The sequence below is a fragment of the Otolemur garnettii genome, unplaced genomic scaffold (genome assembly GCF_000181295.1).
Source record: "Otolemur garnettii isolate 467f Iridium unplaced genomic scaffold, OtoGar3 scaffold00259, whole genome shotgun sequence".
Taxonomy (NCBI): Eukaryota; Metazoa; Chordata; class Mammalia; order Primates; family Galagidae; genus Otolemur; species Otolemur garnettii.
In genome coordinates this window covers 452,479-464,774 of record NW_003852654.1, presented here as the reverse complement: position 1 = coordinate 464,774, position 12,296 = coordinate 452,479, and the positions used below count along the sequence as shown (strand labels likewise).

The 12,296-nt window shown below is 39.1% G+C and overlaps 1 protein-coding gene across 1 annotated transcript in view; it reads left to right on the top strand.

Annotated features, from left to right (window-relative positions):
* F8 (coagulation factor VIII) overlaps positions 1-12,296 on the top strand; it is a 217,711-nt gene that overhangs the window by 26,660 nt on the left and 178,755 nt on the right. Inside the window, exons 2-5 of the mRNA XM_003802734.2 lie at positions 894-1,015; positions 4,243-4,365; positions 9,721-9,933; positions 11,775-11,843. Of these exons, the coding sequence (XP_003802782.1) occupies positions 894-1,015; positions 4,243-4,365; positions 9,721-9,933; positions 11,775-11,843 (527 nt within the window). The remainder of the gene's footprint in view (positions 1-893; positions 1,016-4,242; positions 4,366-9,720; positions 9,934-11,774; positions 11,844-12,296) is intronic.

The following is a 12,296-nucleotide window of genomic DNA, read 5'->3' as shown; positions in this document are numbered from 1 at the left end:
TCACAGCTCACAGCAACCTCCAACTCCTGGGCTCAAGCGAGTCTCCTGCCTCTGCCTCCCAAGTAGCTGGGACCACAGGCGCCCGCTACAACGCCCGGCTATTTTTTGGTTGCAGCCATCATTGTTGTTTGGCGGGTCCGGGCTAGGGATTCGAACCTGCCACCTTGGGTGTACGTGGCTGGCGCCTTAGCCGGTTGAGCTATAGGCGCCGAGCCTCTTCTCTAGGTTTTATATTAGTCCTTTTTATTACTCAACCTAGACAAGGCTAGAACATAATAACCTAATTTTATCAGGTAGGGAGAGATGAAAAATTGTAGCCAGCTTCACCTAAAAGAGTGTTCACAATTGAGTCAAGTAATAACTCTTGGGAACATTATATAATTTCTGATTCAGTAGCTGAATCTTTTTTTTTATTTCTTATCTATATGGATGGAATTGGAAAATGTTCTTCTTAGCAAAGTATCTCAAGAATGGAAGAAAAAGTATCCAATTCGGAGTATCTTACTAGAGACAAGAATGATTAATTCCCAGATTGCTCCTCTGAAAAAAAAAATCTCTATATGATATTCCTGGTATCCCTAAGGAGGGAAGTATAATTTTAGGGACATTCGGACAAAATCTGTATACAATGTGCTTAGATGAAACTTATAGTCTGTTTTAGAGATGAAATGAAGGATGTGGTAGCTATTGCTCTGACAAAGGATTTTTGGCTAATGCAGTGTATGGATTTTGATTTTATGATTTATCTTATCTTACAGTGTCTATGTATCAGTTGACTTGTGAAAACAGTGTGTACAACTTCCAATTTGTCTTGTTAACAGTAGAGGTGAGAAGGATGGAAGCTGCTTTATGAAGGCCACCAAAATGAACGAGATTTTCCTTTCTTCACACAGATTTCCTTCTAGAGTGCCAAGACCTTTTCCATTCAACACCTCAGTCATGTACAAAAAGACTGTGTTTGTAGAGTTCACGGATCACCTTTTCAACATCGCCAAGCCCAAGCCATCCTGGATGGGTATGAAAACAATGTTGAATGTTAATTATGAAACTGGGTATCTTATTTTCCTATCCAAGATTCCTCAATCTTCAGGTTTCAGTTAAAGAAGGAAGCTGCCAAAGAGAATGTTCTTTTTAGTCAGGTTTCACCTTCAGGGAAATACACTGAATTTTTTCAGTCTTTTTTTAAATTTCAGATTAATATGAGGGTACAGGTGATTAGGTTACATTGTTGGCATTTGTTAGGTAAGGTCCCTGTTGTAGTTGTGCTCCTCCCCCAAGAAGTATGCTATTATATCCTTACACTGTGCCCATTAGGTGGGAGCACACCAGTCTCCCTTCTTCCCCTCTCCTCACTGCCTCCTCCCCCTTTCCCAACTTGAGTTTGTGTTTTTCTTTCATGTGAGTGCATATTTCTTTGTCTACTGTTTCATATTAGTATTGAGCACATTGGATACTTGCTTTTCCATTCTTGTGATACTTTAAAGTAGAATGTTCTCCAACTCTATCCAGGTTAATACAAAAGATGTAAATTATCTTTTTATGGCTAAATAGCATTCCATGGTGTGTGTGTATATGTACACACACATATATATCACAGTCTATTAATTAATTCATGGGTTAATGGGCACCCGGGTTGATTCCGCATCTTGGTAATTGCACATTCAGCTGTGGTAAAAATTCTAGTGGAAATGTACTTATGATTATCTTATTCAGTTTCAAGTTTTAGTATGTAATCTATATCCCAATAACTCTCAAATATATATCTTTGTTCATATGGCTCACCTGAGCACCAACTGTTTACTTGCACTTAGATGTCAAATAAGAATGTAACAATGTTAAGATGGGACATTTCCTGTCATAGAATTATTGCTGAGAATTATAGGTAACAAGTATCCCATTATTCTAAAGACAAATATCAGCCCATCTATTCAAGACTTGTTCAGGTAGTGGTCCAAAATTGCTCTGCAACACTTAGCCCATGATTCACCTCTAGCCTGTATAAAAGAAGGCTAGGCACTTAAGAAAGAGTTTAGATTTATATATTTGTTTGGACATCATTTTTAGTGTTACACATGTCCTCTATACCATGACGGAAGGGGAGCCTCTCACTCATGTTAATATACAATGAGAACCATGTAGAACACTAGATGTAGGGTCTCTATAACTTGAGAGACACTGATAAGTACCTGATTTTTATCTGGAAAAACTTTCAAGGCCAGAGGCTGGGGCATAGTAGGGAAAGCAGGCTATAGTAGAAGCTAACCTCACTGCCAGTGTTAGGTGTAAGCACAGGAAGGTCACATGATGAGACTTTTCTTAAGAAGACTCTCTAAGACAGTGATTCTCAACCTGTGGGTCGTGACCCCTTTGGGGGTCTTCTGCATATAAGATATTTACATTATGACTCATAACAGTAGCAAAATTACAGTTATAAAGTAGCAATGAAAATAATTTTATGGTTGGGGGTCACTATAACATGAGGAACTGTATTAAAGAGTCATGGCATTAGGAAGCTTGAGAGCCACTGCTCTAAGAGGTCTTCTTGCCAGGAAGTCTATGTAGGTTGGACTGCTGTAGGCAGAAACTGAGATGACTGATAAAAGCAATCAGGTGGGACAGGTACAGTAGGCTGTCTCCATATTGGGAGAGAGGGGGTCCCCAAAGAACTCATGTAAGTTCCTTAAGAAAGAGCCACAATTATGACATATGCTACAACTTGGGAGTACTAATGCCACATTAGAACTGTTCTTTCCAAGAAAGACTGCCATCATGCCTCTTTTTTCACCCCTACCCTCTTTCCACTTTAGTGACGCTGCCAACAAAATTGTCTTTACACATTGCAGGTTTCTGAGCCTGTCATAACTAGAGGAGGAAGGAAACTTTAAATTACAAATGAAAAGTTTGATATTATACTGGACTAGACTTGTTAGAACTTAAAAATGACACTGTTTGTTAATACCTGAAGGTTATTGGAAAAGATTTGAGATTGGCCAAAGTGCAAGAAAGGGAGATTTCACATAATGCAAGTAAAAACAGTGGCCAGGCACAGTGACTCATGCCTATAATGCTAAACCTTTGGGAGGCTGATGCAGGAGGATCGCTTGAGATCAGGAGTTTGATAGAAGAGAGAGAAAGAGCAAGGCACCATTTCTACTAAACACAGGAAAAACTAGCCAAGTGTTGTGGTGAGCTCCTATAGTCCCAGCTACTTTAGAGGCTGAGGCAAGGGGGTATCTTGAGCTCAAGAGTTTGAGGTTGCTGTGAACTATGATGCAACAGCACTCTACCAAGGGTGACAAAGTAAGACTCTATCTCAAAGAAAAAAAAAAAAAGAAAGTATTTACAGTCATCTTAATACTTAATAGTACTTAATAGATTCATAAAATAAAGCTGCACATTTTCCTCTTGATTTTATGTGTCATGGCCCAAGTAACCAACCAGTTGCATAAGGCAAAATCATAGGAGTTGTCTTTGACTGCTTTCTCTTTTTTTCATATGTCCAACATTCAATCTATCAGCAAGCCCTGTTGACTGTCCCTCCATAAAAAATTCCAAATCTTCTTCTTTTATTTCTTGTAAAATCCAAATTCATCCAGATTCCTATAGCCTACACAGTTCTACATGTTATACTCTCTGCCTACTAATTAGTCCCCCATTCACCTTGCTTCAGCCACGTTTTACTCAACTATCACAAGATTATTTATGCCTCAGATCTTTTGCATTTGTTTCATCTGCTTTGAACATTCTACTAAATCTTTGCAAATCTTTCACAATTTTCATTAGTTAGATCTTTGCTTAAACACCTCTTCAGAGAGACCTTTCCTTAACACTGTATTTAAATTATCCCCTACCCCCTGCTTCATCATTTGCTAGCACACCACCATCTTTTATATCATTTATAAGAACTTGAGATTTTCTTATTTCTTTATGTGTTTAATGTGTCTAGAATATGATCTCCATGATCTGTGTTGTTTACTGCAGTATCTTTAGTGCAAAGGACAGTTCCTAGATTATAGTAGGAACACAAACATTAGTTAAATGAATGAATGCATTGAATTGATTGCCAGAAATCTTTCATTAGAGCAACCATAAGGCTGAGCTGGTGTGGGCAGCAAGCATATACAGCTTTTTATCAATAATTACAGGAACATGGTTGTCTTTGACCTTCACATTTTAATAATAGGTAAGGTTTTTGGAGTGCTATTCTCCAAATAACCTTTGGGAGACATCTCATTTTTGCAGGTCTACTGGGTCCTACCATCCAGGCTGAAGTTTATGACACAGTGGTCATAACACTTAAGAACATGGCTTCTCATCCTGTTAGTCTTCATGCTATTGGTGTATCCTACTGGAAATCATCTGAGGGTGAGTAAATTGTCCTTCTGTTGTTCTGTTATCCCAGGGAATAGAAGAGTGACATGTGTGTGCTTGGTGATGATGGCACATCTGGAATTGGATCCATTCTCTCTCTCTCTTTTTTTTTTTTTTTTTGAGACAAAACCTCACGCTGTCACCCTGGGTAGAGTGCTGTGGCATCACAGCTCACAGCAACCTCCAACTCTTGGGCTCAAGCAATTCTCCTGCCTCTGCCTCCCAAGTAGCTGGGACTACAGGCACCCACCATAACGCCCGGCTATTTTTTGGTTGCAGTTGTCATTGTTGTTTGGTGGGCCCAGGCTAGATTTGAACCCACCAGCTCAGGTATATGTGCCTGGCTACTTAGCCACTTGAGCCACAGGCACCAAGCCTGGATCCATTCTCTTAAGTACAAACCTACTGAAGGGTAATAATAATAACAATAGTAATAATGACTAACATGTATTGAGTTCAAGGTTGTACAGCTAGTAAGTGGTGGGATCAGGACTCATAGCTACTCCTATCCAACTCTAGAACTTGTACTCTGAACCACTGTACTGTAGTGCAGGGACTCATATAAATAATGTTGAATTTTGTTTATGTGAATAGAAATTTCCATGGAGTCAATCAAGTATGACTGGATCCAAGGATTCAGCATCAACTTATTTTAAAAAAAAGGCTACTAGTAAATTTGAAATTATACATGTGGCTCACACTATATTTCTATTGGGCACTCATCTATACACTTACAATGAAATGTTGTTTGGCATACATTGAAGCTGCTGTTTCTGATAGAGTGGCTTATCTCATATTTGGCTGGACAAGTTCTTTGGCCCAAGGAAAACTAGGTCCAACTCATTCCTGCAAAGGAAGCAAGCTTTCTGGGTTGGGTGACTTACCTTGATTAAATATGTTTCCCACATATTCCACCGGCAATCAAGAAGCTGTCCCTAGCTTAAATAAAAATCACAAATCACATGGAATGGTATGAATAAGTTCATAATATCTCACCTACTGCTACATTTCCCCTAATCCACTCACATTCCCTCTCTTCAACACAGTTACAGTGTTTCACATGTTCTTGGCATCTCATCAAACTGCCAACAACATTCCAAACCACCTTAGTCCTAGGAAAGGGTATTCTTTTCCTAATGAAATATTTGAAACAAAGAAAGGTACAGAGGCTCAGTGTCCGGAGAACGGTGGTTACTGGACCAGCCACATACACTGAGGGTAGCAGGTTCGAAGTTGACCTGGGCGAGCTAAACAATAATAACAACTGCAACAAAAAATAGCCAGGCATTGTGGCAGGTGCCTATAGTCCCAACTACTTGGGAGGCTTAGGCAGGAAAATCACTTAAGCCCAAGAGTTTGAGGTTGCTGTGAGCTGTGACACTACAGCACTCTACCCAGGGTGATATGGTCAGACTCTGTTTCAAAAAAAAAAATGTCTGGAATACAATCTTACAGCATTTACTGAAATAAACAGTACAAAGCATTTGAGTGTAAAAAAGAAATAAAAAGAAAAAGTACAGTGTCAGGGCCCGCGACGCTCGGCCTATCTAACTGTCCAGATGCAGACCTCAGTGCTACCTTGCTCAGAATCAACTCCCGTTAGGGTGCTGGAGGGCAATTCATCTGAGAGAGAGAGACAGCCTTCCAGGGAGAGAAACAGTCTTAGTAGGAGAGCATATCTTAGCAGTCTTCATAGAAGGCCGCTGGGCAGGTGCCCTCCGAGCAGAAGGAGCAAAAGAGTTTGAGTGAGTGAATCCATGAGAGAATGAACGAATGAATCCGGACTAACCTCTCCTGCAGCTACTTATAGAAGTGATCCCATGGCTATTTACACCACAGGTGTGGAGACTGCCAAGCACTGATGCTTGTGCTCTTGTGTTTAAGGATAGCCGAATCCCTTCTTCATGCCCTTATCACCAAGGTGTTGTCCAGATGTTATATCACAGGTATTTCTTATAGTTACAGAGTGTTCAAAGCTTAACTCTCACTTCTCCTTCCCTTGAATCATCTGGTCTCCTACAGTACAGAATATGATATATCAAACAAACATGTACTTATCACTTCACTTTGCCAAATCTTAATATTTTGTCACCTTTGCTTAATTTATTTTAAGAAATTAAACATTGCATATACAGTTGAAGTTCCTTCTGTACCCTTCATGTCACCTTCATCCCTATTTAAAAGTATTCACTATCCAGAATTTGATATCAAGTCACAGTCACACAGATACACTAACCACATACTTCATCCTCAGTTCCAATACTATTCCCCACTAAAAAGAACGAGGGCTTCTTGGAGAAATGAGTAGTTCTAATTCTGAGAGAAAGAAATTATGAAATGATTCTGGGAAAAAAACTTTTATGTTAAAAAACAAGAAAGTGTTCCAAAAATGATGGAGAAATTGCAGAAGGACATGGTTACTGGTACAAAAGAGCTCTCATTGGCCAATTTCAGAACAATTGAGCATTGAAAAAAAATAGATCACATTTTAAAAGAATCCTTATATTATAGGGATACATACTGAAATACTCACAAATAAATGATTGGTGACTGGCTGATATGGAATTGGGACATTTGTAGCGTGCCAAAATAACATACTAGATATTTCTTTCTGATTAAAGGTAGAAAATGTTAACTTTACAGTGGAGGTATTACATTAATCCAGAGGTCACTAAGGATGGGCTAGTTGGATATTATCTACCCTTGATATGGCACAATATGAGGTACTTAGCATTACTTTTGATGTATTTTAGCCAAAAAATCATTTAACTTGAATCTAATAATGACTTAGATCTAAATACCAGTTTGTGTGCTATATAGCAGATAGGGGAAAAAGCTAAACAACCCCACAGGGAAGCAATCATTCAAATCAACAATGTGAGATATTTTATAGGAGTAGAAGCCAAATTTCTTTCAGCAGGTGAGTGACATAAAAAGGGACTACTCCAGACTAAAGGAGACTGTGGGCCTCAACGATTATATGCAATGTGCAGTCATGGGGTTGCATTCTGATTTGAACAAATTAAACTATAAAGGATGCCTTTCAGGCAATTAAGAAAATTTGAATATTGCATTGATGTTAGGTAATATTAAGGAATTTTTGTGAATTTTATTAAATGTGGTACTGTCATTTTGTGTAGTAAAATAGTTTTCTTTTTTCTTTCTTTTTTTTGTAGAGACAGAGTCTCACTTTATCCCCCTCAGTAGAGTGCTGTGGCGTCACACACTTCACAGCAACCTCCAACTCTTGGGCTTAGGTGATTCTCTTGCCTTGGCCTCCCAAGCAGCTTTTTTTTTTTTTTTTTTGAGAAAGAGCCTCAAGCTGTCACCCTGGGTAGAATGCTGTGGCGTCACAGCTCCCAGCAACTTCCAGCTCCTGGACTTAAGCAATTCTCTTGCCTCAGCCTCCCAAATAGCTGGGACAACAGGTGCCCACCACAATGCCTGGCTTTTTCTTTTTTGCAGTTTTTGGCCAGGGTTGGGTTTGAACCCACCACCTCTGGTATATGGGGCCAGTGCCCTATTCCTTTGAGCCACAGGCACCACCTATGCCCGGCTATCTTTTGGTAGTTGTCCTTGTTGTTTGGCAGGCCCAGGCTGGATTCGAACCCATCAGCTGTCTGGTGTATGTGACTGGCACCTTAGCTGCTTGAGCTACAGGCACCGAAGCAATAGTTTTATTTCTTAAAGATGAATCTGGGCTCGGCGCCTGTGGCTCAAGTGGCTAAGGCGCCAGCCAAATACACCTAAAGTGGGGTTCGAATCCCCAGCCCGGGCCCGCCAAACAACAATGATGGCTGCAACCAAAAAATGGCCAGGTGCTGTGGCGGGCGCCTGTAGTCCCAGCTACTTGGGAGGCTGAGGCAGGAGACTCGCTTGAGCCCAGGAGTTGGAGGTTGCTGTGAGCGTGATGCCATGGCACTCTACCCAGGGGGATAGCTTGAGGCTCCGTCTCAAAAAAAAAAAAAAAAAGATGAATATAGGAGTACCTTATCATGAAGGGTAAAATAAATCATTAAAATACACCATGAAAAAAAAGTGTTGAAAGAATCATACACATAACAAAAAATGTTAAATCCCTCAGAATAATTGGGGTTGAATGTAGGAGGCACCTGTGAGAAATACCTTGGCAATAAGGGATTGGGGGAGGGATTTAATATCATTGGCTCTCTCATTTAGTGAGACGCCGGAGAGCATGAAAGTATGTACATCATTGGTTAGCAGTCTCCACACCTGTGGCATAGGTAGCCACGAGATTACTTCTATAATAGCTTCAGGAGAAATCAGCACTCCCCTACTAGGACTGCTGCTAAGAGATTGCTGCTGAGGGTGGTGCCTGTGGCTCAAGGAGCAGGGCGCTGGCCCCATATGCCAGAGGCGGTGGGTTCAAACCCAGCCCTGGCCAAAAACTACAAAAAAAAAAAAAAACAAAAAAAAACAAGAGATTGTTGCTGAGATGCTCGCTCCTACTAATATTGACTGTGACTTCTAAGGTGCTTTGGCACCTGAGACCTGAATGAGACATACCCAGAGCAAAAATGTATAGCAGTCCGCGTCCTGACAGTTTAATGGGTTGGGGCCGGCGTCTTGGTTCCGACAGTTGAAAAAAGGAAAAGAAAAAAATATTACATAATTTATGTTAAGCACATGAAAAAGGAATACACAAGTACATCTATTTTTTAAGATTCATCTCAAATTCCACCTCCTTCATCAAGCATTACTGAAGAGTAGGAAGCATGTTTACTAATTTTTACCTGCTTGACTATTTGCTCCATGAGCATAGAAACTTCTGTCTTTGTCTTATTTTTATTTTCAGCTTATAGCTGAATCTGGTAAAAAATAAAAAATGCAGTACATGTTTGTTGAATACATAGGTGAATGGTTCTGCATTGCATTATAATTTCACCTTTATATGTCTATGCCCTCTATCAAATATAGTGTTGGCCCTCCAGGGAAAAATTTACTTTAAAAATAGTTTTTAAAATCCCTATATGTACCCCTCCCTGACCCTAACCAGAGCCTGTCAAAGAGTCTGTGACAAAGTACATGCCCAATGAATATTTGTTGTTGAATTGACTTGAATTAGGCAAAAAGAGGCAATGATGGAGGTAATGTTATTGGTTGACAGAATCTGGGATCTCAAGGAAACCTATTTTTTTTAACTGCTCTTGAATTCCTCCAGAATATATGAGGCTTCTCCCCATTTATAGTTTCTACTTGTTTGTCTTTCAAATTAAGATGCAGAAACTCTATTTCTTATGTAAAATCTATTGGTGACAATAAACTCGGTATGTTTCTTTGAGTAGATGATGGGCATAGAAAGGGTAATTTTATCCTTTATTGTTTTAGGAGTGGAATATGATGACCATACTAGCCAAAGGGAGAAAGAAGATGATAAAGTCTTCCCTGGTGAGAGCCATACCTATGTCTGGCAGGTCCTGAAAGAGAATGGGCCAATGGCTTCTGACCCACCGTGTCTGACTTACTCATATCTTTCTCATGTGGACCTGGTAAAAGACTTGAATTCTGGCCTTATTGGAACTCTTCTGGTATGTAAAGAAGGTAAGTGTAAGAAAGAGTAGGATTGAGATGAAGTACAAACAGCTAGATGTATCCATCTTAAAGAAGCTTCTTTCCCCTAGCAATATGTCCATGAAAAGAATAATCCAGTTTCTGAGAGAAGCAAATATCCATTCTATATAACCACAATAAACTCTAAGGTAGGATTAATAACAACCAAGTTCCAGAATTAGTACATTCTTCTCAAAGCATTGCTATTTTGCACTTCAAATCTATAGGCTACATCAGTAGGGATTTCTACTATCCTCTGTATTTTGCAAAGTTTGGGTTAGCTTCTTTGAAAGTTCAATGGAGGTGAATACATCCAAGTGTGAGATCAATGGCATATAAACTGATTCGGGTGGTTAGTTTGTCATCTATAAGCCAAAAGTATGTACAAATCTAAGAAAAGTAACCATGTATTTATATTTATAACTTATTACTCTAAAAATATTCCTAATTTTAATCAAGCCTGTTTTTTTATTGTTGGGGACTCAATGAGGGTACAAGAAACCAGGTTACACTGATTGCATTTGTTAGGTAAAGTCCCTCTTACAATTGTCTCTTGCTCTCATAAGGTGTGTCACACGCTGAGACCCCACCCCCTCCCTACTTCCCTCTGCTCTTGTTTTCCCCCACCCTTCCCCCTTCTCTCTCTCTACTCTCCCCTTCCCCCCAACCCTACTGTGTACTAGGTCATTAATTGTCCTCATATCACTGAAACTGGACCCTCACCTTTCTCCACTCACAAAAATTGATTCAAGATGTATAAAAGACTTAAATTTAAGGCTTGAAATGATAAAAATCCTCAAAGAAAGCATAGGAAAAACCCTGGAAGATATAGACCTGGGGAAAGACTTTATGAAGAAGACTTCCACAACAATTGCTACAACAACAAAAATAAACAAATGGGACTTAATTAAACTGAAAAGCTTCTGTATTGCTAAGGAGATAACAACCAAAGCAAATGGACAACCTACACAATGGGAAAATATATTTGCATATTTTGAATCAATCAAGCCTGTTTTTAATTTATACCTTAATAGCTAAACTTAATTAGGAAAATAAATTTTGCATGATTTCTTTTAAACCCTATCTTTTATGGTGAAATCAACTTCACTGGACCTTTTTGTTATTGTTGTTCTATTTATCTGTTACGGGATAATTCCACGATTTAGTGACTTAAAACAATAATCATTCATTATCTCCCATGTGTTTTGTGGATCTCATGGAATTTGGAACTATCATGACTTGGCAGCCTATTTCAGGAAATCTCATAGGGTTGGAGTTAAAAAGTGATCAGAGGTGAGATAATCCCAAAGGTGACATTATTAATATGTCTGGGACCTGAGCTTGAAAGATTCAAATAACTGGGGCTGTCAACCACATGGCCTTTCTAGCATGGGTGCATCTAGGTAGCCAGATTTTCTTTATGGTCCCAGGAGAGAGCCCATTGGAAGCTGTATTGCCTTTACTACTCCATCTTCAGAAATCACACATCTTTCATTCTTTCTGTTAGAATTCATCACTAAGGCCAGTACCTGGAGAGTGCTCCACATTTTGATGGCAAAGAATTTTTTAACACAAACCATCATACCCTTTCTGAATGATGACGATGAATGTGATTTTTTTTTAAAAAGAGAGGGAGGTGGAGAAGACCACTTTCAGTTGGAAATATTATTTTTCATATACTGAGTTCAGTTTTATAGTCAGAAAATTAATGACAAAGGGCTACATTTTTTTCTTACCCTCAAGTAGTTGATGAATAAATGCCTCCTCCTAGTGGCAATTTCCTATGATGAGATTTTAAAATAGAAGATAAATGCACTTAACTTCTTTTTCAGGGAGTCTGGCCAAGGAAAGGACACAGACCTTATACAAATTTGTGCTACTTTTTGCTGTATTTGATGAAGGTTAGTGAGCTTCAATCTGAATTTTGGACTTCTGAATCCTCTGCTACCATTCAGAGGAGGTAATTATAAAAGGTTGTAAACTCTTCAGGAATAAAGGAAATGGGGTTGAAAATGAATTTTAAAAAAAGTAACCTAAATTCCATCAGAAGCTATGAGGTAAGAAGACAGAGAAGCTGGGTCACTGGTTGGCCTCATTCTTCCTCATTAAATCCATCAACAAAGACTTTAGGCTCACCTTTCTAAATACTGTCTTACTTTCATCTAAGTGTGCAAACTTTGGCAAGTTACTTAACCTTTCTGTGTCTCAGTTTCCTCAAATCTAACATTGAAATAATAGTGCCCCCCAAATATAATCATGTATAATCACTAATAACTTCATAATTGTGTTCTCTTTCCATTTACACTGCCATCTTCTTCTTCTTCTTCTTCTTTTTTTTTTTTTTTTTTTTTTTT